Raw genomic sequence first — 26,037 nt, forward strand, 5'->3', positions numbered from 1 at the left:
ATTTCCTCTGCACAGCGCTCATTGTCATATCACATTATCAGAGGAAATGACTGCAATCCCCTGCACAGGAGGCAGGACTTGTGTTCATCAGGGGAGCTGAAGTTCCTGGCCTCTGAGAATCCTCCCAAACGATGAAGACCACAAAAACAAAAATAAAAGTCCAGTCCTGAGCTCCTAGCCTCGGACTGCATGCCTGGAACTCGTAAACCAGAGGCTCAAGGGAAGCTCAGTGCTAGGGAACACCTTGGAACCTGGTTCGCAGCAGGCTGACTATGGAAGAGGGTGAGTTGGAGGCCAGCCTGGGCTACGTAGAATGGCCCAGCCTCAAACAGATGAAAACAAGCAGGGCCAGGGAGACGACTCATCTGATAAAGGTGCTGGTTGACAAATCTGAGACCAGAGTTCAAACCTTAGGACTCACTCGGTAAGAGAGGACTGACTCCTGTAAACTATCCTCTGACCGCCACACATATGCCACTGTATGTACATTCCCACACACAGACAGACAGATGGACAGATACACAGATACACACATACACATAATATAAACAAACAAAAAGTCAATGAAAAAACTTTGGCGTTTAAACACAGGCTTCAAAATACAATGGGAAAACTGTCATCTGTTCAACTGCTCAAAAAAAAAAAAAAAAAAAAAAGCACAATTTTACAATAATCATCTCTCCTGCCTCCAGGAGAGCTGTAGAATATTTCAGACAGCAAAAGAGAATATGTAGGCTAATTATAAAATCATAAAACTAAAAATAACAAGGTCAGGCAACAAGTCACTTTAGCACCTTCTCCTTTATAAAATGACTTTTAAGAATGACACGGGGGGTGGTGGAGCAATTGCTTAGCAGTTAAGAGAACTGACTGTTTCTTTTTTTTTAAAGAATTATTTATTTATTATATATAAGTACACTGTAGACACACTAGAAGAGGACATTAGAACTCAATACAGATGGTTGTGAGCCACCATGTGGTTGCTGGGATTTGAACTCAGGACCTCTGGAAGAGCAGTCAGTGCTTTTTTTTTTTTTGTTCTTTTTTTTCGGAGGTGGGGACCAAACCCAGGGCCTTGCGCTTCCTAGGCAAGCGCTCTACCACTGAGCTAAATCCAGCCCCTGGTGTCATTTTTTTTAAAGATTAACTTATGGGCTGGAGAGATGGCTCAGTAGTTAAGAGCACTGGCTATTCTTCCAGAGGACCCAGGTTCAATTTCCTGCACCCACATAGCAGCTCACAACTGTCTGTAACTCCAGTTCCAGGAGTTCTGACACCCTTAAACAGACACACATGCAGACAAAACACTAATACACATATAATAAAAAATATATATAAATCATTTAAAAAGAAAATAAAAGAGCTAAGTGTGGTGCCACAACCATCTGTAGTGGGATCCGATGCCCTCTTCTGGTGTGTGTGAAGACAGCAATGGTGTACTCACATACATGAAATAAACGAATACTTCAAAAAAGAGCCGTAAATAAGCAAACAGGCTGGGCTACATGAAAAGGATATCCCCTTCGACTAAGTGGGTTTTAGGGACTGGAGTCAGGTCTCGGGCTTGCCAGTGGGTGCCTTTACCCAGTGAGTGATCTCATCTGCCCTGTTTTGATTTTATGTTTGACGTGGTGTTATTCTATGTACCTCAGGCTGGGGAGACTCCTCAGACAGAAGGCAAGGCTGAAGCCACAGACATTTTGAAAATTACAATAAATAAAAATCAGGGTTTCAGAGGCTGGAGGGCTGGCACAGCAGTTAAGAGCACAGTCTGCTCTTGAGAACTGGAGTTCAATTCCCAGTACCCACATAGTGGCTGGGACCATCTGTAACTTCAGTCCCAAGGGGTCTGAAGTCCTCTTCTGGCCGCTTCAGGTACCAGGCATGTGTGTGGTAGACAGACATACATACAGGCTAAACACTCACACACATAAAAAAAAACCCACAATAAAATGAACCCCCATCTGTCAGGATCACCGCCCCTCTCTCTCCACTGCCCTAGCTGCCTGATTCTGTGGCTCTCTGAAAGGCAGGTTCCCCATATTTCCATTTTCTTATTCTAGTTCAGTCTGGCTATCACAGGAGGCTTGGTGGTAGAGCTACACATAGGAGCCACCATGGAAGGACTAGGGGCATAGATCAGTGGTAGAAGACTTGTACAGCTTGCACCAGGCCCTGGGCTCCACCTTCGGCATTGGAAGAGAAACATCTTGGCCATTCTTGGCTCTTCTTTGTTCCAGACACATTTTACTATCAAATTCTCAGTTCTATGAGAAGCCGTGTGAGCCCTGGGCAGAGTCTGCACTGAGTTTGGAAAGTAAAATTCCTGAGCATCTGAAATTCTGGCTGACTCTAGGGCTCATAGACTAAATCATGCAAGGAAAACCGCTTTAAGTACTAGCCTGGGCCTCATGAATTGCCTTTGGGAGGTAAACAGTGACCTCTGGAGGCGAAGGCGCAGCAGAGCTCACCCTGTGTCTGCCCACAGAGACCCTGGCGGGCTGTTTTCCTTTTCAGTGGTTTTCAACCTTCAACCTGAGGCTCTTTAATACACTTCCTCATGCTGTGGTGACCCCACCATAGAGTTATTTCATTGCTACTTTGGAACTGTAATTTTGCTACTATTATGAATTGTAACCTAAGTACCTGACTCCAGGATATCTGATATCCGACCACTGTGAAACGGTTGTTCAACCTCCTAAGGGAGTCGTGACTCACAGGCTGAGAACCACTGATTTACAAACCAAGGCTGTTCTAAAAACTGGATTCTTTGGAGTAGGGTGATTCAGTTCACATTTGTAACAGTTTCCAAAGGGCGTACTGACACCTCCTGTATCTGCCATCCCACACAGCCATCAAGGACACACTGGACACAAATATACTGGCTGCTCTTCCAGAGGAAGAAAATATTACAGCTTAGTGTTTGAGGACAAAGAGAGAAAGCAGAGTGCCCGGGACAACTCGGGATTGGCAGAGGGGACAGGCCAGATAGTCAGCCCTGACCTGCTGGGTGTCTAAGCTCAGGCAGGCAGCTGGAGTGCTCTGTCCCTGTAATTCATGGCCTGTCTTAGTTACGACCTCAGTGGCTCCCCTGAGGAAACTGCAGAGGATGTCTACTGTGACCATCAGGACAGAAGACAGAGAGGAACAGGGACAGTGGCAGGATGCCCAGGCAGGTGGGGCTGACATCTGGGACCCGCTGGGAAGCCAGGTGAGCACACAGGGCTTAGGCTGGCTGACCAAGGGGCCTGGTGCTGGTTCTCTGCCCACTTCCCTCCCAAGAGAGAGGCTTGTCTCGGCTGTACGCTGGGCTCCTGCAGCTGCATTCCATCTGTGTTCTGATTCATATCATCTAGGCTGGAAATGAAATTTAGCTATGACTTAGCCAGACCTGAGTGTGATCCCAGCACTCAGGAGGCAGAAGCAGGTGGATCTCTGTGAGTTTGAGGCTAGCCTGATCTACAGAGTGAGTTCTAGGACATAGTGAGACCCTGTCACAAAACAAACAAACAAACAAACAAACAAACAGACCTGCTAGGTGTGGGGAGGCACTCCTGTAATCCCAGCATTCAGAAGGCAGGAATTCAGGAGTTCAGGGTCATCCTGGGCTACATATCAAGTTTGAGGCCAGTCTGGGTCCCAAGAAACCCTGTCATAAAACAACAACAAAGCAAGAAAAATTTTTAAAAAATGAATGTAGCAGACAAGTCTGTACAAACACTGCATGCCATTCCTGTTCTAATTATGGACGAAAACAATGAATGAATGCAACTGCACCTGGGGCACAGAGAGGTCAAGGAACTAGATCAAAGCCACAGAGCATGTCAACAGAAAGGCAGAGGAGTAAACCAGACTGAATTCAGATCCTACTCTCAGCAGGTATCCCAATTAAGGCAACAACAGTCTATTTGATGGGAAAGCACAAATTAAGAAGGGAAGTTACTCCATCATCCCAGATGCCAGCCGCCAAACAGCCTTCAGGATAAAGCCGTGCTCCTGGGACCATCTCAAACACCATCAAGACCTCTCTCCCAAGGGGCAGACAGAGCTTAGTTGTTGGGGTTACGGTGGGGAGGGGGAGGCTGCCTAGCATGCATGAAGCCCTGGGTTCAACCCCAGCCCTACATAAAATCAGGTGCTGGGGTGCACGCCTGGAACCCCAATGGCCAGGAGGTAAAGACAGGAGAGAGAAGCCAAAGCCTCTAGGGAGGCCAGGCTGGGCAGCACTGACTGTCTCAAAACCGAAAGCTTTAGCAAGCTTCTTAGTTACCGGTGGTCATATGTAGTTACCCTAGTGGCCATAAGAATTTCAGATTTAAAAGCATCTGGCTCCAGGATGGTGGGCAAGGAGTTTAGTTTCTTCTGTCAAATTGTAAATGTTTTGGGTCATTGAACTCATGTGCTATTGTAAAGTGTTTTTTTTTTTTTCTTTGAGTCAGAGTCTCGTACAGCGTAGATCGGCTTCAAACTACCTTGCTATGTCAGCAAGGGTGATCCTGAACTCATATAATTAGACCTTGTTTATACAACATTGGAACACAACCCCTCTAGTCTCTGTATTTTGTATACTTACAATGAAAGGAAAGCTCTATTTTTAAATTTTTGAAATATAAAACCGGTTATGGTATTAAATAAGCATTTCCTAAAGAGAAGGTCAACTCAGGCAGGCTTTCGCCTGCTTGGCCAGGATACCAGTAACTCTGTACAGTTGGTCCTGGTGGACGAAGAGAGTTTCCTGGGGATGGTGACATCCACAGGGCTCCTCAAAAGGAGGAATAGGGAGAAAGGGCTGAAGGGACTGGCAGACCCTGGGGCGTGCCAGCTGTGCAGACAGGGCAGCTGGAGCCTTGAATACTGGACCTAGGAACCTTAAGCACAGTTCCGAGTCAGCGAGGAATTGTGAAGAACTTCTGGTAGAGGGAAGAGGCAAACACCTCTGCTGCTTCCACATTTGTAGAGGATGAATTAGAGTAGCAAATGGGGGTCTTGGGTGACTTGGAAGTTTCCGGGTGGCAGGTAAAGAGCCATGGCTATGTGGAAGGACATGGGAGCAGGAGTGTCTGTTGGAAGGGACAGTGGGTATGAAGCATGTGAGATGTTTCTCGGTGTCCAGACAGAAGCCAGACACGGCAGGGAACAGGCTGAGAAAGAAGGGAGCACCAGGCCTTGGACTCTTCAGAGGAAACTGCTTAGGAAATGACACCAGAGTGGACATTTAAAAATATTTTCTTTCTAGCCTAACTTAGCTTCAAACTCATGGCAATCCTCCTGCTTTAGTCTGCCAAGTGTTGGAATGACAAGTGTGAGCCCGTACAACCACGTCTCCTTGTTCTCTCTCTGCCTCGCTCTGACTTTCTGTGTGACACACACCTCGTTATTGGGGTCAAAGAGAGGGCCTCGAGCATGCAAGGCAAGCTAAGGGACATCTCCAGCTGCCTCCTTTAAAAAATGTTTCTTCGTTGTTGAGAAAGGGTCTCTATATGTGTTACTACATATGCAAGGATGGTTTTGAATTTGTAGCAACCCTCCTGCCTCCACCTCAGACTCCCTTCTTTACTTGAGGAACCTTGCAAACAAGTGCCCTGGCAGCTGTACCCAGCTGGGTGGACCACTTAGCATCATAGCTACACTGTCTGCTTCTGCAAATGGGGTTCATTATTCCTATTTGATGTACGTAGAAGGATTAAGAGGATACAACATGGTAAGCCCTTGGTGCTGTGCCTGACACTAGATGAATGTAGGTCCTGTCCTCCACTCTCCATTTCTGTCGCTTCCATGACCTGCATCGTCTCCCTGTGATCTAAGTACTTATGAAGAGAGGAGGGGTCCGGGAATACCCTGGCTCCACACCGCCCCCCCTCCTTCTGCCCTAAAATGATCCACAGACTTAGGTCTGAGCCCTGGATTAGCTGTGTAATCTCTAGCTCTACCCAGGAGAGGGGGGCCTGGGACTGCCCTGCCAGGCTGTGGATGCTCTTGGTGCCTCTTTGGGGAGCACTGATGGACACAGTGACTGTCGCAGGCTTGTAGTGCTGTGGGCCCTGCTGAGTGACAAGCATGACGGGAAGGAAAATACAGATTTGGGTGCAGTTCTACCAGTCAGGAAGAAATCCTTCAGAGCCTCATTTTCACCCCCATGGAATTAATGCCATGCAGGGTTACTGTCCCAGTTTGCTGTCTATTTCAGTGGTAAGTGCCATGACCAAAAAAACCAAACCAAACCAAACCAAAACAACAACAATTCGGGGAGGAAAGGCTTGAATTTCCATGTCACAGCCCATCATCGTGGGGCGTTATGTTGAGGACTCATGGTTCCTATGGGCAGAAATGATACGAAGGCCAGGAGGAACACTACTTACTGGTTTGCTATCCATGGGTTGCTCAGATCTTTAAAAAAAAAAAAAAAAACAATACAGGACCATCTGCCCAGGGACGACCCCACCCACAGTGAGCTTGGCCTTCACACATCAATCCTTAATCCAGAAAATGCTTGCACAGACTTGCCTACAGGCAACTTAATGGACGTAATCCCTTAGTCAAGAGTCCCCCTTTTCATATGTCAAGTTGAAACAAAACAAAAACAACAACAAAAAAAATCCCCCAAACAACAAAAACTTCTAACCAGCACACGCTGTGGGCAGTGTGTGGGTAAACAGGCCCTCATTCCTCTCTTAACATACTACATTTCTAAGCAGACATTGGAGTGACAATTTTGGAGTTTTGGTTTCTTTGAAAAACACAGGAATATTATGGGAATGTGTTTTTGTTTTGATCCCAAGCGTGAAGATACGGGGCTGCTTCAGATTGTCCACAGCAGCTGACTATGATTTACCTCATGCTCTAGCTAGGGCGTGATTTTGCCAGCTACAGAGAGTTTCTGTGACGATGTGACATTTGGAACTCTGTGGAGTTTTCAGAGGGAATATAAATGCTAGGGCCCCAAGAGGTTGTTAAGTAATTGTGCACAAAGAAGAAACAAGAAGAGGAGGAAGAAGAGGAGGAAGAGAAAGTAGAAATAATTAGATATCTTAATAGCAAAGGTCAGACTTGCCCCAAGGAACCCATGCCCCTAATCAACAGGAAGTAGTCTAATGATAACGTTGCCCCCTATCTGACCCCTGACTTTATTCAGGTGTAAGGGTCCATGATTCACCAAAGAATGATACCCTGGACTCAAACAGTATGTAAACACAAAGAGTGTTTAATTCTCAGAAGTCCAGCATGCTGGGCTCTTCCATTACTAAGACACCCGAGTGTATTCGTAGGCTTGGTTTAAAGCATATTAAGGGACTATTAAGACCCTGTCTGACAAAAGCAGAAGGAAAGAAAGAAGGAGGGAAGGAAAGAAGGAAGGGAGGGAGGGAGGGAGGGAGGAAGGAAGGAAGGAAGGAAGGAAGGAAGGAAGGAAGGAAGGAAGACGGGTATGCAAGCAGAAAGAAAGAAAACTCTTATATCTGGGGCTGGTTTGTGAATCCAGCATTAGAAAGTCAGAGGATCACAGCAAGTTCAAAGTCAGCCTATGCTTATAGTGATTTCCAGGTTTGCCAGGGCTTAATGAAACCCTATCTTAAAAGAAAAACAAGCAAAACATTTTTGTTTTGCTCTTTAAACATCACACCAGAACCAGATCAAGGTCCTTAAATATCAACCTAGAGCTGGACAGCTTCTGAAGACAGGAGGAGTCAGGCTGCAGTGTGTAACCAGAGCGCCAAGGGCTGAATCCCTGACAAGGGGAGGGGAAGCCTTGTAGCATCGACCGGAGCCTGGACACCCACTGACCATCCCTGGTCTCTGCATTACTCTAAAGGACTTACAGACACACTGCTCTAAGAAGAACTATGCAAAGATGCTGGGTCAGCTTTGTGGAAGGTGTGTGTGGGGATGGAGTGGGGGAGGCAGCAATGGTTCTGTTGTTAATAAATACTTCCCCAGGGCACACGGATGCTCAAGAGGTAGTTCAGCAGGGCTTGGCTAGGTCAGCGTAATTACACCAGATCAGGACGATCCCGCTGTAGCCCAACTAATTCTCTCCCCAGCATCTATTTGTACCTGGTGCCCACTAAACACAGAGCCTGTAGGAAGTGAAAAACTTACCAGCAGAGGGCGACATGTGAGCCTTGTTTTCTAGAGAAAGGAAACTGGTCTCCAAGAAAGGAGAGTCTGGCTCAGCGGGACTACATCTCCCAGAAGAACCAGTACCAGAATAAATTTCCGGTCTCTGTGCCCTCGCACCCCTTAGTGAGCCGGGGGGGGGGGGCGGGGGCGGAGCGTGGAGCGCGAAGGCGCGGAGGCATCTGGACACGCCTCTGGCTGCGGGACGTGTGACGCACTTCCTGTGCGCCCCCCACCCGTGTGTTTCTGTCGCGCCGGTCCCTCGGTTTGGAGTTGTGAAGGTGACAGCCGGAGGTGACCGGTCCGGCTTCCGCGATGCTAGCAGCACGGCATTTTCTCGGCGGGTCGGTTCCCGTGCGGGTATCTGTGCGTTTCAGCAGCGGCACGGTGAGGCCCACCCTGATTCTGGCCTGGGGTGTATGCGTGGCGAGCGGGGTTTGGTCCCCCGGTAGAAGCCTCTCCTCTCCGGGCTACTACCCGGCCTGGATTAAAAATGAGCGGTTCCAACTCGGGACTGATGCTCTCCGGCCAGCCTCTCTTGTTTTAGCAACCTCGTCCTAGGGTAAGGTTTGCAGGTTTTGAGGCATCTTAGCTAGTCTGTTGTTTCTTCTTCGCAGCCTTGCCGAGTATCGGGGTCTTTGCCCCACTTGAAAGTTCAGAAAACAACTTTGGAAAAGATGTGTATCCCCTCAACCCCCCGACAGTGTTCTGGTTCCTGTAGTGGCCAGAAAGCGCTTTTGTGATTTTTTTTCCCCCTTTATTATGAGATAGGGGCTCACTATATAGTTCTAGGCTGTATTCAAACTAGTGGCGACCCTCTTACCTTAGTCTCTCTGAGTGCTCCTGGGACCACAGACCTCCGTCACTACACCTGAGGAGAAGTGCTTTTAGGGAGGTAGGAGTGGATATCAAGCCACTTTCTACTAAGTCATGAACCATTCCAGCGCACACCTCTCCATTAGCTCAGATAGACCCCAAACACCTTTTGTTTCCCAGCCCCAATCGGACATTTCTCTTCCGTCAGTGACCACATACTACCTCTTTAACAGAGTTAGTAAAATTAAGCCCCTCCTTCTAACCAGGTTTTATTCTAGTGGGAGAGCCAGACAAATCTATGCTGGGCTTGGGGAAGCAATGTTGGTGCTGTCACTGAAGTGGGTTTACTAGGTCCCATCTGCTTTTAGCTTTGTGAACTTCCCTCAGTTTCTTTTGTTTAGGGCGTCAGTTTCCCTCCTTTGGGGATGTTACCAGGATGAATTATGGAATGTTTAGCTTGGTAACTTCTAAAGAGGAAGCACTGATATAAGTGGTAGTCGGAAGCTGTGATGCTTCAAAGACTTTGAAGCCTCTGCCCCTCTGTAGCCCAGCCCCTCCTATGTAGAAAGACCCAAGAAAATGAAAATTCTGCCCCAACCCCTCATGGTCCCTGAGCTCTGCTGGACCTCCTGACCTTCTGTCTCCCCAGACAGCACCCAAGAAAACCTCATTTGGCTCGCTGAAGGATGAAGACCGGATCTTCACCAACCTGTATGGGCGCCATGACTGGAGGTGAGGCAGTGCCCTTAGCCTGCTGGGCCCATAGAGCAGGACGTCTCCTCCCATCATTCTCATTCTGTCCAGGCTGAAGGCTCCTTCCCGTCATTCCCATTCTGTGCAGGCTGAAGGGTGCCCAGAGGCGGGGTGATTGGTACAAGACAAAGGAGATCCTGCTGAAGGGGCCTGACTGGATCTTGGGTGAAATGAAGACATCGGGTTTACGGGGCCGTGGTGGTGCTGGCTTCCCCACTGGCCTCAAATGGAGCTTTATGAATAAGCCCTCGGATGGCAGGTTTGTGGGGGAGTATCCTGAGCTCTGGTTGCAGGGCACTAGGGGGCTGCTGAGTCACTGGACTTTGGGGCTGATGCTGGGAAACTTAGCAGGCTATAAGAGGATAGATAGAACTTATGAGGTGTCTCTCCTCAGCAGAGACTTAAGATTTACAATCCATCCAAGATCTTGATTTAGGCAGACCTTATTCACACTCCAACTTTGTTCACCTTTTAGTAATTAGCAAGCTTTGGAGAATCTGGTCCTTTTGAATTTTCTTTCTTCTTTTTCTTTTATTTTTTCATGTACGAGGCGGGGGGGGGGAGACCGAGACGACAGACAGACAGACAGACAGACCGAGTCTGAGGATGATATGCAGTTGACACCTAGAATGTAAATTATAAGGTTAACCCCTGGGTTGGCACAATGGCTCCGCAGGTACTGCCTCCAAGCCTGGTTACCTGAGGTCATCTCTAGAACCCACGTGGAAGAGAGAGAGAGCTGGCTCCCAGAAGTTGTTCCCTGAGCTTCATATGTCTTATGGCACATGCTGCCTCCACTAGTAAATAAATGTAATAGACAAAAAAAAATTGTTTTCAAGACACCATTTCTCTGTGTAGCTCTGGCTGTCTTGGAACTCACTCTGTTGACCAGGATGGCTTTGAACTCAGAGATCTGCCTGCCCCTGCCTCCTGAGTGTGCTCGGGTTAAAGGTGTGCACCACCACTACCTGACTTTTTTTTTAAGTCATCCACTCATTCTCCCTCCTGTTGGCCTCTGGGCTGTGGTGGAGGTTGAAGAACAGTTCTTATGACCAAGAACTGAGTTGACTCTCAAGGGAAGCACAGGGAGAGATGTTGGATTTGTTCTCTAAGGAGAACATCGATTATCTTGTGGCATACCTGGTCACAGACAGAATAGGCAGCGGGAGTCCTGTCACAGGTAGAACAAAGAGAACCTTGGGTAGGACAGAGAGGATTGGCCTCCTTGAGGCGGCTGAGTGCGGAAGGAGTGGAGTTTGGTTGAGCACTGGGTCCTGGTGGGTCTGTAGCCTGACTGATGTCCAGGACCCCACAGGCCCAAGTACCTGGTGGTGAATGCTGACGAGGGCGAGCCCGGCACCTGTAAGGACCGAGAGATCATGCGCCATGACCCTCACAAGCTGGTGGAAGGCTGCCTGGTGGGAGGCCGGGCCATGGGCGCCCGGGCTGCCTATATCTACATCCGAGGGGAATTCTACAATGAGGCCTCCAATTTGCAGGTGAGCACATGGGTGTTGGCTGACAGTACACACACACTTCATATGCTGTCTTTCCTGGCACAACCATTCTTAATACCAGTTTCTGGGCCAGCAAGAATGGGGTGGGGAAAGGGGGAGTCTATTCCTGAATCTATCAACAATGTGACCTGGCCTCAGAGTTCTTCCTTTGCGCTCCAAAGTTCAACTTAGGAGGTCTTCAAGGGTTCCATGGGCTCTGGATTGGGGGCTGATTCTTGGGGTGTGGTGGGGCTGGGAAACTTACACCTTGTCCCACAGGTAGCTATCCGAGAGGCCTATGAAGCAGGTCTGATTGGCAAAAATGCCTGTGACTCTGATTATGATTTTGATGTGTTTGTGGTGCGTGGGGCTGGGGCCTACATCTGTGGAGAAGAGACTGCGCTTATTGAGTCCATTGAAGGCAAGCAGGGAAAGCCACGCCTGAAGCCGCCCTTTCCAGCAGATGTGGGTAAGACTCTGCCCCGCCCAGAGTGAGGCTCTGCCTTAGCTCTGCTCTGCGGGATCCTGGGTCTGACCAGGTACCTTCTGGGTATGGGGAAGGTGTTAATAACACAGGCTCTGCCAGAGCCACCCACAGCCTTCAGTTGACGTCAGATATCCATGTCCTCTCTGGACAGTGTACTTTTCTTCCTGTCCCAGGAGCTAGGGTTGTGGTGGGGAACAGAAAATAAGCTTCCCTGGAGTCAGGTGCGGTGCGGACCAGGAGTGATGTGGAGACAAGAGTAGGAACTGCCACAGAGGCGGACATCCCACTAACGAGTCATGTTCCCAGAGGAGTAATGGTGCACTTGAGAGGCAGAGGTGGGTGAATCTCTTGAGTTCAAGGCCAGCCTAGTCCACAGAGTAAATTCCAGGATAGTCAGGGCTATGCAGAGAAACCCAGTCTCAAAAAACAAAACATGTTCCCTTTCCTGGGAAGCCACTGGTCTCTTTTCATTTCCTTGAAGGAGTATTTGGATGCCCCACAACTGTGGCCAATGTGGAGACGGTGGCTGTGTCCCCCACCATCTGCCGTCGTGGCGGCACCTGGTTTGCTAGCTTTGGCCGAGAACGCAACTCAGGTACCAAACTGTTCAACATCTCTGGCCATGTCAACCACCCCTGCACTGTGGAGGAAGAGATGTCTGTGCCACTCAAAGAACTGATTGAGAAACATGCTGGTAAGTGGCCCGGGCCACTGGGGGGGCCAGAGCTGTGAGAGGGCACAGTGGCATAGCCATGACAATCCTTTTGGAAATTGTCACAGGTGGTGTCTTAGGTGGCTGGGACAACCTCCTTGCTGTGATTCCTGGTGGCTCATCCACTCCACTGATCCCCAAATCTGTGTGTGAGACAGTGCTGATGGACTTTGACGCCCTGGTGCAGGCTCAGACGGGCCTGGGCACGGCTGCGGTTATTGTTATGAATAGCTCGGTAATGGCCCTCATGCCCCACAAACCTCCTGCCAGCCTGGGTGTGTGCCCTCCCTGGGCCTCTGAGAGTTCCCTTGACTAACTCTTGGCTCCCCATTCCTACAGCTGAAAGCCCTGTATAGTGGGAGAGTGTGGGCCAAAACTCTGGAGCCCAGGTCAGGGGTGTTGTGGGAGGCTAAGGTGCCAGCGCACTGTTCCTTGTCTCCTAGACAGACATTGTGAAAGCCATCGCTCGTCTCATTGAGTTCTACAAGCATGAGAGCTGTGGCCAGTGCACCCCCTGCCGGGAGGGTGAGCTTCCGGGGAAGGTTGGGATGTGGTTGCTGAGCTGGTCTTAACCCTCCCCCATGAGGCCTGCATCCTTTCAGGGTTGTCCCGTTCATGGTGGCAGACCCTCAGGCCCCTTGTGCTGCTCTGCTACAGGCGTTGATTGGATGAACAAGGTGATGGCCCGATTTGTGAAGGGGGATGCCCGGCCAGCTGAGATCGACTCCCTGTGGGAGATCAGCAAGCAGATAGAAGGCCACACCATTTGTGCTCTGGGTGATGGGGCCGCCTGGCCAGTACAGGTACACACTGCCCTGCTGTTTGACAGCCCGGAGCTTTGGGAATTTGGAACTCTGGTTCATTCAATGCCTCCCTCACCTTCCCAGGGTCTGATCCGACATTTCCGGCCCGAACTTGAGGATCGGATGCAACGATTTGCCCAGCAGCACCAGGCCAGGCAGGCGGCCTCCTGAGCCCGCATCCTAGCCTGCCAATTTTACATCCCTTTGGGAAGCTGGACAATAAACAAGTGCTGCCCACTCTCCAATCACAGCTTGTCTGGGACTTCCCTTTTCTCCCCTCTATCCCCCACCCATGAGTGCAGATTTGTTCCTTCACTGGGCAAGGGAAGCAGAGTAGGACCAGGCAGTGAAGGGTGGACTTGGCCCACTTCTCTTTTTATGGCACTAGGGGACCAATCCCAGGGCTTTGGACGTGCTAGGTAGATGTGCTGCCACTGAGCCGCACCCCGTCTATCATAGCCTCTAAGGCAACGGTTCTCAACCTGTGGGTCATGACCCCTTTGGGAGTCTCATCGTATTTGTATTAGGGTTTATAACAGTAGCAAAATTACAGTTATGAAGTAGAAATTAAATAATTTTATGGTTGGGCGTCACCACAACATGAGAAACTGTATTAAAGGCTTTGCAGTATTAGGAAGGTTGAGAACCACTGCTCTAAGGGGTGAGAGACAGGAGAATAGGGGCTGGTCTGCCCTGTGAGGTGAGGGCATGGAAGAGGCAGACATCCCTAGAGAAAGGACAGGCTCCTGGCTGGCAGAAGCAGGTGTTTATTTTGCTTGTGTTTGGGGTTGCATGAGTGGAAGGAGACAAGAATGTGCGTAGCATAGCAGATGGGACCAACCCAGAGCTCTTTGTAGATGCAGCAGACATCTTGGCCCCTGAACAAGTTGCAAGCAGGGCCCTGTGCTGACTAGTCACCAAGTTGGGGGGGCACACTGTCCAGCAGGTGCCACAGTTCTAGCCGGCGGTCACAGTGGCTTAGGCACTCACACCAGTGGCGTAGGCGGTCCCCACTGGCTCTGCCACTCAGCTGCACCCCACCTGCCAAGGGAGGGGTTAGTAGCCCTCAGAGGCCGTGAGGCTCCCTCCTGCACCCCGTGTTTCTGCTCACCAATGAAATCATCAGCTGTGCCCAGGTCATAGTCCCACACAGACACCAACAGTGCCTTCTGGGCCAGCTCCTCTCGAAGACCTGCATAAAAGAATTCCTGTAGGGAAAGGGACAGGAAAGATATGAGTTCTTTGCAGCTTAAGAAACAGGGTCCAGTAGGGCTGAATTTGCTAAATCAAGACCACACTTGACTGGAGTCTCCCAACTGTGGCCCACCTCGTTGAACTCAGGGTTCAGGGTCTTCCTCCGAACACTGGTCTTATATTTGGATTTCTTCCCAGAACTTGGGTGCAGGAAACTGGAGGGAGAGATGGGCTGGTTAGTCATGGCCCTGCAGAGCCAAGGAGCCTCTCACCCTTCATGCCCACCTGCCTGTTTCTACTCACAGGCGGACAAAGGGGTCTGAGTAGCCATTGGCATCCATGGGAGCAAGGTGGGCACAGCGCAGCACACCCACTAGCAGGCCACCACGCTCGGAGCTGTAGCACAGGGACAGTAGGATGCGCCCACGCTCCTCCCTAAACACCTCTGCCTCCACTTCCTCCTGCAGGTGCAAGCTGTGTCAGACCCCATGCAGTCAACCCCACCCCACCCCACTCCCGGCAAAGACCAGGTCCCAGCGGGCAGAGACCAGGTCCCAGCGTGAGAACAAATGGCTGTAGAGAAACCAGGCTGTCAAGTTTATTTCCCTAGGTAGCCGTTTTCCCAGTACCCAGTGAAGAGACCTTACAGTAGATATGTAGCCTCCAAAGCTCAAAAGAGGTAAGGGTTTGCTGATCATGTCAGCGCAGGGGACAGTAAGGGGACTGATGGTGAGTGTCACAGCCATGCCAGGGGCTTTCTAAGTGGTTTTCCCTTGCATTGGAAGTAGCTCTGAGAGGCTGTCATCAGGGAGAGACCAGTCTTAGCCCACCTTCACTTCCACTGCCTGGCAGACCATCTTATGAATGTTCTTTGCATATTCTTAGCCACTAGAGCTCCCCAGCGTGCTCTGCCGGCAGTGTGTGCAGAGACATGATTAGTGTACATGAGCTCTGGGATTGGTGGGGGCTATCAGGGTTCTCGGTGATGTCCATGATTTCTGTGGGGCTCACATGCTTGAGCTTAGCCAGTTAGACACCACAGAAACTTGGGGCTCCACTAAAGGGCAGAGCACCTACACTATTGACAGGAGCAGGAGGAGGGCCTGCCTCCCAGCCTTGTCCTTCCTGCTGGGGTTTCTGGGCAGATCTCAGACGGGGTTGAGTAAGCACTGAAGTCATCTTTATCGCCTCCTGAGAGGCAGCCCCAGAGGTATCCATTTTACTGACACTAGTAGCAGATAAGCATCCTTCTACTCTGCCCATTCCTCCCACCTCTGACCACAAGCACCACCTTTCAGGTCCTCCTACCTACAGTCTGAGACCTTTGCAGACTCTGCCTAGTGTTCCTCATCTCCAGGCTGCCCTAGCAAAAGAGTTACTATCACCTTGCCCAGCCCCTGAGACCCTGGCAGTTCTTGAACTTATGAGAGAGATGGACTCAAATTTCTCTAAGCCCTTAAAGGCCTGCACCCCTGTCCATCTCACCCCTGAGACAGGCCTGCCTGTCTCCATGACTGCTCAGTCAAGCTTTGCTACCTACCTCCTCATACAGAGACATGCCACGGGCTGTGTCCAAGCTCTTGGGCCTCTTGGTCTAAAAAAATCAGAGCACTTGGTCACTTTAGGAGATGTTGTCTAGGACCCCTCCCCCACTCTCCTAATCACATGGCTCCTGGTCCTGTAGACCCAACTTGAGCTTCAGCCCACTCACCAGCCTCCGCTTCTCCAGACAGATGTCAAAGCTCCTGGCTCGGTTTGGCACCAGCTTCCTCAGGGGCACTCGTAGCTCCCCCAAGGGGGGTGCTCGCCGCCGGCGCCGCAGTCGTGAGTCCTCACACACACATAGCCTGGTGGCCGTCCAGGTCAGTCCTGGTCGTACAAGCCCCACCCCCTACCTCCCAAATGGTGGCTGTGTCCTCACCTCAGGGTCTTCCGTCCAGCATCCTGGCAAGTAAAGCCATGATAGGTGAGTGTCTCCTCCCAGACAGGTTCCCTGGTGCCTCGTACAGTGCGTGTCCGAAGCTGGCTGGCCTGGGGTCAGGAAGGCAAGTCAGGCACGCTCCTGGCTTCCTGCTCTTACTCTGGGTCCTAGCAACTGAGATTTAAAGTTCTTGGAGTAGAGTGAGGTAGGATCACAATGGGTCCCTAAGCTGGCCCTGCTCTCTAAGGGCCTGGATCTTACCCTCACCTTGCTGGCCCCTGGCAGCAAGTTGGCTTTGACATAGGTGTCCACAGAGCCTGTGGCTGGTGGCTTGAGGCCCTGGAAACAGAAAATGGATGTAGAGAGACCTGTGGCTTGTCCCATCCCAGGAACTCTGCCTCCATCCTCACCTTTGCACGATGGGCTGTGCAGTGCAGGGCGCTGTTGTCCACATCAAAGAGAAGTGTGAACTCCAGGGTGCCTAGGGCAGCTAAGGTAGTAGGCAGTAAGTATGGTCACCCCACTCCTACACCCACTTGTCCCACATGGCACAGTGCCACTTGCCTGGCCTCTGTCATGGGTGCTAGAGACACCCCTGACCCCATCCTAGGGAGCATCCCATTGTCTCCCCTACTCACTGCTGTCATCCGAGTCTCCTTCAGCCTCAGGGTTGGGCTGCAGCTGGGGTGCAGAGTGGATGGCCGGGGCCAGCATTGCCTGTCGATCTGGGACACGCAACACCGGCTCCAGGAAGGGGTAGAAGTGTGGGAAGTAGTCGGAAATGAGGCGGATGGGCTGTATGGGGCCAGGGCTCACATCGATGGCCATGTGTTCCTGCATGCTCACCCGCTGCCGCCCGCTGGCTGGCCCTGCACATGCCATGGTGGTCCAGACATAGAGACTCAGAGAAGCTCCCACCTACTGGGAACACTGGGCACGCACCTGGCCACCAACATGGAATAAAGAGACATCACCAAGGCCCTGGGACAGACCAAGGTGTCCTAAGACTCTTGCCCCACCTGAGGGTCAAGGCTGGAGTCAGCCTTCTGGGATCCTTACCTCTTAAGAGCTGTGTCACACTGCTTTGCTGCTGCCGGCTCTAGGTGTATGTTTGGCGTGACAGAGCCTGAGACTGAGGTGACCCATCTGAGCAAGTGTGTGATGAGCAGGGAGAGGATCAGGAGCCCGCACCTCCCAAGGGCCCTTCCCTGGCACTGGGGGCCCAGCCTTGCCTCCTGCCTCTGCCCTCTCCATTCACACTCTGTTGAAAGGAGCTATTTTTACCACATCATGTGGTCCTGCTGCTGGGTAAAGAGGCTGCAGGGCCAGAGGTGACAAAAGGAGTGTGAGGGGGGTAGTCAGGAGAGAATAGGTGAGAAGGGCAGAAATGAGGGGGGATGAAGAGGGAAGAGAGAGGGATAGGAGACTGTGGAGGTATGGAGGGATGGGGTCCTCCTGTAGAAGTGTCTGGGAGGGCCCTACATGCTAGTCCTTGAAGGAAACTATTGGGATCACCACACTCCTGCTCTGTCCCCTGGCTGTGAATACAATCAAAGCAGTGATGTTCCTCTGTCTCCCTCCCCTTGGCCTTATGGTGGTCTCTGTATGTTGGAACGGCCTCTCACTCCATCTCCTTATAGATCCTTTCTTCCACTTACCAGGCAGTGTCTTTGACTTGACTGTCCTTCATCCTGGCCATTGGTCATGTTGTTTGAGGTGTTCTGAGGGGGGCTCACTGACAGGAGCTGCCCAGCACCCCTTCCCTTCTGCTCCACGTCAGCTTGTTGGTTTCTGAGACAAAGTCTCACGATTTCACCCAAGTAAAAGGGGGCCTTGGATTCTCCATCCTCTGGAGTGCGGGGACTAGAGGGGTATGTCACATGCTTGGCTTCGCCACTTCTTAAACACGTATGTATGTATGTATGTATGTATGTATGTATGTATGTATGTATGTATGTATGTACATGAGCATGCGTGTCATGGCCAGAGGACAGCTTACAGGAGTTGGTTCTCTCCTCCCACCATGTGGGTCTTAAAGATTAAGCTCTGTGACAGGTGCCTTCATTCACCAAGTCTCTATCATGGTTTTGAAACAGGGTCTTTCATTGGGCTGTGTTTCACCTAGCAGCCCATACTGGCTGGCCAGCAGCCCCAAGAGATCCATTTGTCTGTTTCCCCAATGCTGGAATTACAAGGGTGTGCTACCATGCCCCATGTTTCACTTTCCACATGGAAGATGCCAGAGCAGAGTTGTCAAACACTCTTTAATCAGTTCTGGAGTAGCCTGGCCAAATCAAGGCAGAGGCACTGAAAGGCCGGGCAGGCCTCAACCTCTAGGCAACTCGGGGACAGCTAGGGAGGGCTGGTAGATGCCAGGGGCCAGCAGTTTCAGGGTGAGCTCAGTGATAACAGCTGTGATGCCCCAGACACGGTGTGGTCCATGCAAGAAGACAGGCAGTGTGTAGCGGAAGTGGCCACCCTGGCAGAAGTGGGTATACCCCTGGTTCTGTGTCTGCAGCAAGTGGGCCAGAGACAGCGCAAATACTTCATCCACCTGTGGACAGGAGACAGAGAGAGGCTGGACAGAGGCCTGCCTGTGAATCCCCTGGTAGGTTAGCCCCGCTCCCCAGTAGCCCCCATTCACCTCCTCAGGGTTGGGCCTGAGGCTCTGCAGATCCAGTGGGCCCACATTGGCAAGCACCGGGACTATGGTTGCCTTTCTCTGGGGTAGGAAGAGAAAGAGCAGTCAGGAGGAGCAAACCTATGAAGCAGACCCGACTCTGCCATCCAGAGGCCTTGGATAGTCATGGCCAAACCCTCCAGTCCTTGGTTTCTTGCCATGCTGCTTCGCAGGTTTCCCTTACCTGTACTACTCAAAATCTCCCAGTTATCATCCGAGCCTAGATCAATGCAGCCTACCCTGCAAGCCTTCCTGGACCCTGTCCTGAACTGAGCAGGGCTGGCTTACCCGGTCACCTGGGGTACTGGGTGTGACAGGATGAGGGTGGCTCACCCGGTCATACACTGGCTGCAGGACACCCCACACGTGCTCCTTGGACACCTCTAGGCCCAGCTCCTCCTGAGTCTCCCGAAGGGCCGTATGTATTACATCTTGGTCGTCAGGATCACACTTACCACCTGGGAAACTAAACGAGCAGAGGGAGTCTTGGGACCACAGGCCATCAGGAGGCATTTACCTCCCTGTGCCATTAAAGGGGACAGGCACTGGAGATACAGATTACAGCATGACGGTCTGGCAGCTGGCTAAGACTATGCTGGGGGTCAGACACCCCATGTCTGCCTATGGTGTCCGAGTGGTGCGATATCGACCCCGGTGTCCTCAATTTTTTGCTGAGGGCGAAGCCAAAGAAGGGAAGCGCCGGATCGTCTCTCTCCAGTTTACAATAAGGGGTAGAGTCCTATTTATGAAGGGGGAAAATTCAGAGGGATATGCGGGCCACAGGTAGTGCGCCGGCAAGCCGGCGTACCTGACTTCCCCTTTGTGCCTCCCAACCAGGCGATTAGAGCGCAGCGTGTAGAGCAGCGCCGGGACCCCGCGCACCAGGCACATCGGCACAAGCACTGCGGCCGCCGCGGGCCGCGAGCGTAACCCGGCAGTGGTCCGTGCTAGCAGCTGCCGGCAGCGCTGCTCGTCCTCTGCGGACAGGCAGTCAGGCAGCATGTCCCAGACGTCCGGGACACAGGTGACACCAGTCCGCAAGTGAGGGGACGCGGCAGCACGCAAGCTCCGGCGCTGGGCGGGGACCTAAGTGGGAGCCGGAAGGAGGCGTGCCCTCGGAGGGATGTGGCTTCTCGGAGCCCGGTATGGGAGGCGGGTAGGCTTGGGACTGCCCTTGCAAAGCCTTAGAGGCCGGCGGTACAGTCCCTGCAGAGGTGGAGCCTCCGAGATGGACGAGACAGTGCCTGCTGGAGTGGAATCTCGGGGGAGTTCCAGACCAGGCCTGCTTAGGCATAGCCTGGGAGACCGTCGAGGGTGTGACTTAGAGCAGGTTTTGCTGCTATTGGGCGACAGAGGCGATTTGGTTGGGGCATCTAGGGCGTAGCTTGCTAGGCCAGGGCAGTAGTGGTTTTGCGTACAGGGACCAGAGCTCCACCTAAAGGAAAGACCTGGCCTAGAGCTGGTGGAAGGCATGTCCGGAAAAGCTGGCCCACTTCGCTTGAGTTTCTTTTCAGGGGCATAACTTCCCTATCAGTGTAGTTTGAACTCTTGTTTCCGAATCACTTGGGTAACTTGAATTGAATGGGTCCTGACTTCGGGTTCGGGAGTGGGGATGTCTGGCTGTTGAAGATCTTCTGGGCTCCTTGTCTCTCGTTTCGTGGGTGTTCGTGCTTTCCAGAACGTCTCACAGGAAGAGCTCTGAGTCGGAGCTGAGTTGGAGTCCTCCGGTGCTCCTAGGTACCCATGGAGAACGGAGAACACCAGCCTTCCTCAGCCTTATCCCACCAGTCTCTACCGAGAGGACTTCAACCCCTATCTATCTGGACTTTTACCTCTGGCCTTGATCGGCTCTCCAAGTCTACAACCATCCTCTACCTTGGTCTATGTGATCCCTATCTATATATTAGGCACACTTTGATGGCCTCCCTCTGGTCCTCAGGACGAGCCTTAGAGCATTGCATTTAAATGGAGTGATGAGTGTCAGCTGTACTTTGCTGTGTGACTGTGAGCGGAAACCTCTTTGAACCGCTTTCGTCCTTATATGGGTGCACAAAATAGGGGACACACCAGCCTTGCTGGTGTCGTCAGTTACCATCAACCTGTGCTCTGGGCCCACCTTTTGGATATCTATAAAGTGGATGGGACTGTCTGGTCTGGGAGTTCTTGTGGACAGAAGTGCTGTGACTGCTGGTGCCAAGCAGTTTAATGTGGGGGAAGGACAATCGAAGCAGGATTTAGAGGAATCATCCTTGAGGCTGGGGGGGGCAGGATTCGGGGCTTTTGAGTAGGAAGTAGGCTTGATTCCGAGGCTGGCAGGCCCCAGACTGGCTTTTAGGCAGAAACCACTGCTGCCCAGGCTTCCAGTTGTGCTGCTCTCCTTAGGAGACGTCTCTACAGAGGAGGGTAGGAGAGGGGGGGCACAGGGTAGAGGGGCTTCCACAGCACTTGGCCATCACTGCGAGTCTTGGTTAGGCACCAAGCACAGGGCAGAGGTGGGCAGGAGCCCCAGCCCAGCTGCGAAGGTTGGGTCTTCCTGATTTCCAGCAGTGCTAATGTTGGGGAGAGGGTAAGGTGCCAGCCGGGCTCTTGAGGTCCCAGCGTGGCTTGGGGATCCTGGGTACAGGTTCTGGTAAGGGAGGGGTCTGTAGGTGGCAGGGGCCAGCAGGACATCAGGGGCAGGTAGCAGCTGATGGTGTGTCTGAGTAGGGGTCCTGGGGCTGGAAGCTGAAGTTCCACTGGTATCTGAGGGAGAAAATGGTGTGAGTGGACCGCAGCAGATTTCCCCTCACATCCCCAGTCCTGATATTGAGGCTATGTAGTATTTGTCCCTGTTCTTTGCCTGAGCTTTCTTCCTTACCTTCTCTATTCGACTGTCTCCCAGTCCCAAGCTGAGCTTCCAGTCTCAATGCCCAACTCAGGATCCACCCCCTCCAGGAAGCCCAGCAGGCACCCCTCCTTAGCTCTAAACCCTGTCCCTGCCCCACTCTCTCCTGTGCCTTCCTGCCCAGGTAGGGGTGGGGGATGAGGATGTTGCCGGTCATGGTGTAGCTCCTTCCTGGAGGCCTTTGTGCTTGTCAGTGTGTTTGGGCTGGGTCCTCACCTTTCTCTCGTTCTGCAGAGCCCTTAAGCAGGCAGGGACCAAGGCTGCTACGACTCCGGGCAGGGATGCTGAGCAGTGGCCGGGGTGTCACAGGCCTGAGGATAGGGAAGGCAGGAATGGGGCAGGAAACCAAAGGAGATGTTTTGGTCACCCCACTCCAGATGTTACAGTCAGAGTCAGATAGGGGATCCCAGGGCAAACTAGAGGACATGACCATGGAGCAGGTCAGGAGTGAAGGCCTTAGGAGCTGCTTGGGGTGGAGGGGCGGGGCAGAGCTGTGCTTAGAGCTAGAAGGCAGGAGTGAGACAATACCATGAGTCTGGGTCAGCCTCTCTGAAGCCTTTGGCAAAAGGGTTGCTGGCAATTTTCAGCTGTGTGATCTGCAGAGAGAAAGTATAGTTGTGGACTGGCCTCCAGCCATTGAGCCCTGGAAGCCCACACTTAGCCACTCTGTCCCCTGGGAGCTTCTAGTCAGCAGGACCCAGACCCCCTTGGCCCAGAATCTCTAGTGCCAGCAGGAGGGCAGATGTCCAAGGACAGAGGCACCTCCAGCCTCAGTCTCTACCCCCTCAGAGCTGGTCTGGTCTTCGGGAGCTGTGGGACGACCCACCCGATGGTTCTGATAGGCTGTCACAGCTGTGAACTGGGTCTCCGTGAAGACAAAGGACTTGAAGTTTTCCTGGGCATAGCGAGCGCTGTCCTTGCGCGGGTCCACGAAGACCACATGGAAACGAGGCTGATAGCGGTGCATGGAGTTGAGAATGATCTGCGGGAGGGGGGAGCCGAGTGTAGGGGTAGAGCTGGTGCAGCCACACTCCCTGGGCCCAAGACTCTTTTACCCTCTCCTTGCCTACTGTCCACCTGCAGCTTTATCTTCAGAACTGTAGAACCTGACCAGTGTTTCCACCCACCACTTTGTAGCAGCACTGGTCGTCTCTCACCCAATCTCCTCAGCTGCCTCCTGGCTGGCCTCCCTGCCTCCACACCTCTTCCTTATGCCCACCCGTTCTCCACACAGCAGCCGGGCAGGACACATACACCTGCTCTGACCGCCATAACCTGGGCTCTCACCCAGGGCACTTGACCCTGTGGGACAGCCTACCTACCGCTTCCTTGTCTCCACTCTAGCCCCACTGGGAGTCTCCTTGTGGTCGGTCTCTCAACTCACTCCATGTTTTCTGGCCTCGGGACCTTTGCTTAGTTGGTCCCCTAAGCTTCAAACTGCTTCCCCTCTCACCTCCTCTTCCTCCCTTCGTTTAGATTTCCATGCAAACACCACACCAGCCCCTCGAGCTCTAGCTCCAGGCTTTATCACAATCACAGTCCCACCCTGCTACAACTGGCTCAGTTCCTCCCCATGACCGCCCAGTGGCTTGTGCCTCACGTGGCCATTGTCATCCATCAGGTTGTTGGTCAGCTTGAGTTTGTCAAAGGACACGATCTGCCGCATCCACTGGGCACCCTTGGCTGGCGAGTCAGGGTGGAAGTGTACTCGGCCGGGCGTGGCAGGGTCAGCCTTGCCCGCCACCAGCCAAGCGGAACTGTGGAAGGCGTACCTGGGTGGGTGGGTGGGGGAGTAGAGTGAGAATTCAGGGGCTGTCCTTGCCCTACTCAGTGCCATGTCTAACCAAGGTGACGGTGAAGATACTGATCCCCACCCTGTCATGCTCAGTTTGCTTTTTAATGCCTCAGGCTAGCCCATTTCCTCTGTCTTCTGCCTAAGACCTGTTGCTCTAGGCTGGGCCCCGCTGGCATGGACTCAGAAGGGCTCCACTTCACCCTCTCTGCCCTCAGGGTCAAGTTCCTGTTCTCAGCCCCCTTGCTTCCTTGCCAGGTCTACCTGTATCTCTTGTCATCCAGCGGGATGAAGTCCATTAGCAGCGCGTAGTCAGCCAGCGTGTCCATGCCCACGATCTTCACCTGGAAGGTTGGGAACATCCTCCTGTGGGAAGGAGGTGCTCAGCCTGGCTGTGCCCCTCCCCCCAGCCCCGGCCCAGCCCCCACTGTCCATGCCCACACCTGCCCGCTTTGGTGACAATCATCTCTGTGCCCAGCTGGTTGAATTCTTCCCACAGTGGCTTCATCTCCAGCTGCACCATCACGCTGGACACACGTGGGTTCTTGGGGCCCTGCCCAGTGGGCTCTGCCATGGCGTAGGCTTCTGTGGACATGGTGCAGGAGCCTGAGGGGAATGGTGTCCCCAGCTGGGATTCCCAGCTGGCACTGTTCACAGGAGGCGGATAGGTCTCTGGAGGAGCGAGTACCCCAAGGCCAGCAGACAGGAAGACTGTGGAGAGAGCACGAATCCCCGACCTTATCATCCTGACTCACTGTCTGTTCAGCCTCATCTTTCAGGCTTTGTCTGAGACCTCTTCCGCTGGAAGGCCCCTGCTGCCAGGCTTCTGTCCCCAGTGATGTCAGCCAACATCACTGTGCAGTTCCTTACTGTGAACTTCTCTTCTTTAGTTTTTCCGTGAGACATGGTCTCAGGTAGCCCAGGCTGGCCTCAAACTCACTATGTAGCCCCAGATATCCTTGAACTCCTGATCCTCTTGCCTTCACTTCCCAGGAGCTAGGGACAGGCATGCGTCACCACAACTCTTTGGTAGCCAGGGCTGGCTACAAGCTAGAGGGAATCCTCCTGCCTTAGCTTTTCAAATGCTAGGATTACGGCCACCGTGTTTAATTTAAAATCCTTCCGCCAGCAAGTTCCTGGGGGGGGGGGTATAGACAAACAGCCACACGGCCTTGGGCAAGTTGTTTGGATCCCCAGTTTCCCCATCTCAGAGGGCAGACACACATGGATGAGAGCAGAATGTGACACACAGGAGGCTCTAAGGTGGCAGGTTTATCGATGGTGTACACCTGAGGGGGCAGGAAGTGTGTGTGACAGGAGCTCACGAAGCTCCGTGGAGCCCCAGCAGCCTGGTGCTCTTTGATGAGAAGGACGCCGACGGGAGCTCTCAGATCATACAAATTATCTTCCCTAGACACCGAAACCTGAGCTATAGCCCCAGCAAAGCCTTCAAACTGTGGCTAGAGTATACACAGTGTAAAACTGACCATGTTAGCCATGTTTAAGCATACAGCTCATGGCATTAGGACATTTGTGGCTGTGTATACACCCCCCCCTTCCCGTTCTGGACAGTCTCAGTCATAATCTTGGCCAAAAGCTTCCAAATGCCCCCTTTTTTTTTTTTTTTTTTTTTTTTTTTTTCTTTTTTTCGGAGCTGGGGACCGAACCCAGGGCCTTGCGCTTGCTAGGCAAGCGCTCTACCACTGAGCTAAATCCCCAACCCCCCATCTCTTATTTAAAGTAACAATACTTGGGCTATGAGATAGAAGCTTGCTGCCAAGCTGAATACCTGAGTTCAATTCCTAGGACCTGTGTTGTGGAAGGAACCAACCTTGCTTATCCTCTGACTTCCGTGTGCACACACACTGGACTAGTGTACTTTCTATTGTTCTGATAAACATGACTGAAAGCATGTTGGGGAACAAGGGTTCGTTTGGCTTATAGCTCTCAGTCCATCATTGAGAGAGGTCTGGCAGGAACTCGAGCAGGAGTGTGGAGACAGGAGCTGAGGCAGAGGCCATGGAAGACGCCTGCTTACTGGCTTTCTCCTCATGGCTTGTTCTGCTTGCTTTGTTATACGATCGGGGACCACCTGCCCAGTGATGGCACCGCACACCAGTGGGCCGCATCCTCATCAATCACTAATGAATAAAGTGCCCTGAGGACATGCTCACAGGCCAAATCCGATGCAAGCAATCCCTTGGGTGAGGGTCCCACGTCCAAAATGACTGGTTGGTATAAAGTGGACACCTAACCAGCACACATAAAATAAATATTAACAAAATAATGACCCCCAGCTGGGGACACTTGCCTACTGTGCACAAAATGCTAGACTCAATTCCCATCATAACGTTAAAAATATATACCACATGGTGGTACATTCTGTA

The 26,037-nt window shown here is 52.2% G+C and overlaps 4 protein-coding genes across 6 annotated transcripts; 1 reads left to right on the forward strand and 3 right to left on the reverse strand.

The window, feature by feature from the left end:
- Positions 1-8,198: 8,198 nt before the first annotated feature.
- Ndufv1 (NADH:ubiquinone oxidoreductase core subunit V1) lies at positions 8,199-13,429 on the forward strand. Its single transcript, XM_032891269.1, has 10 exons — positions 8,199-8,499; positions 9,578-9,660; positions 9,770-9,940; positions 10,997-11,180; positions 11,457-11,646; positions 12,146-12,358; positions 12,445-12,611; positions 12,820-12,901; positions 13,034-13,179; positions 13,264-13,429. Exons 1-10 carry the CDS (start codon positions 8,428-8,430, stop codon positions 13,348-13,350), a joined length of 1,395 nt encoding a protein of 464 aa, XP_032747160.1. The 5' UTR covers positions 8,199-8,427; the 3' UTR covers positions 13,351-13,429.
- Positions 13,430-13,930: 501 nt separating this feature from the next.
- Positions 13,931-18,434, reverse strand: LOC116890795 (double C2-like domain-containing protein gamma). Of its 2 annotated transcripts, XM_032891272.1 has the most exons (11): positions 17,354-18,434; positions 16,933-17,236; positions 16,705-16,784; positions 16,562-16,633; positions 16,295-16,404; positions 16,085-16,220; positions 15,914-15,967; positions 14,677-14,834; positions 14,507-14,588; positions 14,291-14,387; positions 13,931-14,220 (listed from the first exon to the last, which is right to left on the reverse strand). In XM_032891272.1, exons 2-11 carry the CDS (start codon positions 17,174-17,176, stop codon positions 14,090-14,092), a joined length of 1,164 nt encoding a protein of 387 aa, XP_032747163.1. In that variant the 5' UTR covers positions 17,177-17,236; positions 17,354-18,434; the 3' UTR covers positions 13,931-14,089. The 2 variants fall into 2 exon arrangements, with proteins under 2 accessions (XP_032747163.1, XP_032747161.1); XM_032891270.1 differs by having other exon boundaries at positions 16,933-18,434.
- Positions 18,435-18,539: 105 nt separating this feature from the next.
- Nudt8 (nudix hydrolase 8) lies at positions 18,540-20,271 on the reverse strand. Of its 2 annotated transcripts, none has more exons than XM_032891274.1 (4): positions 19,783-20,271; positions 19,308-19,440; positions 18,939-19,016; positions 18,540-18,848 (listed from the first exon to the last, which is right to left on the reverse strand). In XM_032891274.1, the coding sequence occupies exons 1-4, from the start codon at positions 19,974-19,976 to the stop codon at positions 18,621-18,623; spliced, it is 633 nt and encodes a 210-aa protein (XP_032747165.1). In that variant the 5' UTR covers positions 19,977-20,271; the 3' UTR covers positions 18,540-18,620. The 2 variants fall into 2 exon arrangements, with proteins under 2 accessions (XP_032747165.1, XP_032747164.1); XM_032891273.1 differs by having other exon boundaries at positions 19,263-19,440.
- Positions 20,272-21,126: 855 nt separating this feature from the next.
- Tbx10 (T-box transcription factor 10) lies at positions 21,127-25,193 on the reverse strand. Its single transcript, XM_032891275.1, has 7 exons — positions 24,094-25,193; positions 23,915-24,016; positions 23,459-23,630; positions 22,685-22,840; positions 22,387-22,454; positions 22,075-22,169; positions 21,127-21,716 (listed from the first exon to the last, which is right to left on the reverse strand). Exons 1-7 carry the CDS (start codon positions 24,393-24,395, stop codon positions 21,427-21,429), a joined length of 1,185 nt encoding a protein of 394 aa, XP_032747166.1. The 5' UTR covers positions 24,396-25,193; the 3' UTR covers positions 21,127-21,426.
- Positions 25,194-26,037: the final 844 nt, after the last annotated feature.

Source organism: Rattus rattus, chromosome 2 (assembly GCF_011064425.1).
Source record: "Rattus rattus isolate New Zealand chromosome 2, Rrattus_CSIRO_v1, whole genome shotgun sequence".
Taxonomy (NCBI): Eukaryota; Metazoa; Chordata; class Mammalia; order Rodentia; family Muridae; genus Rattus; species Rattus rattus.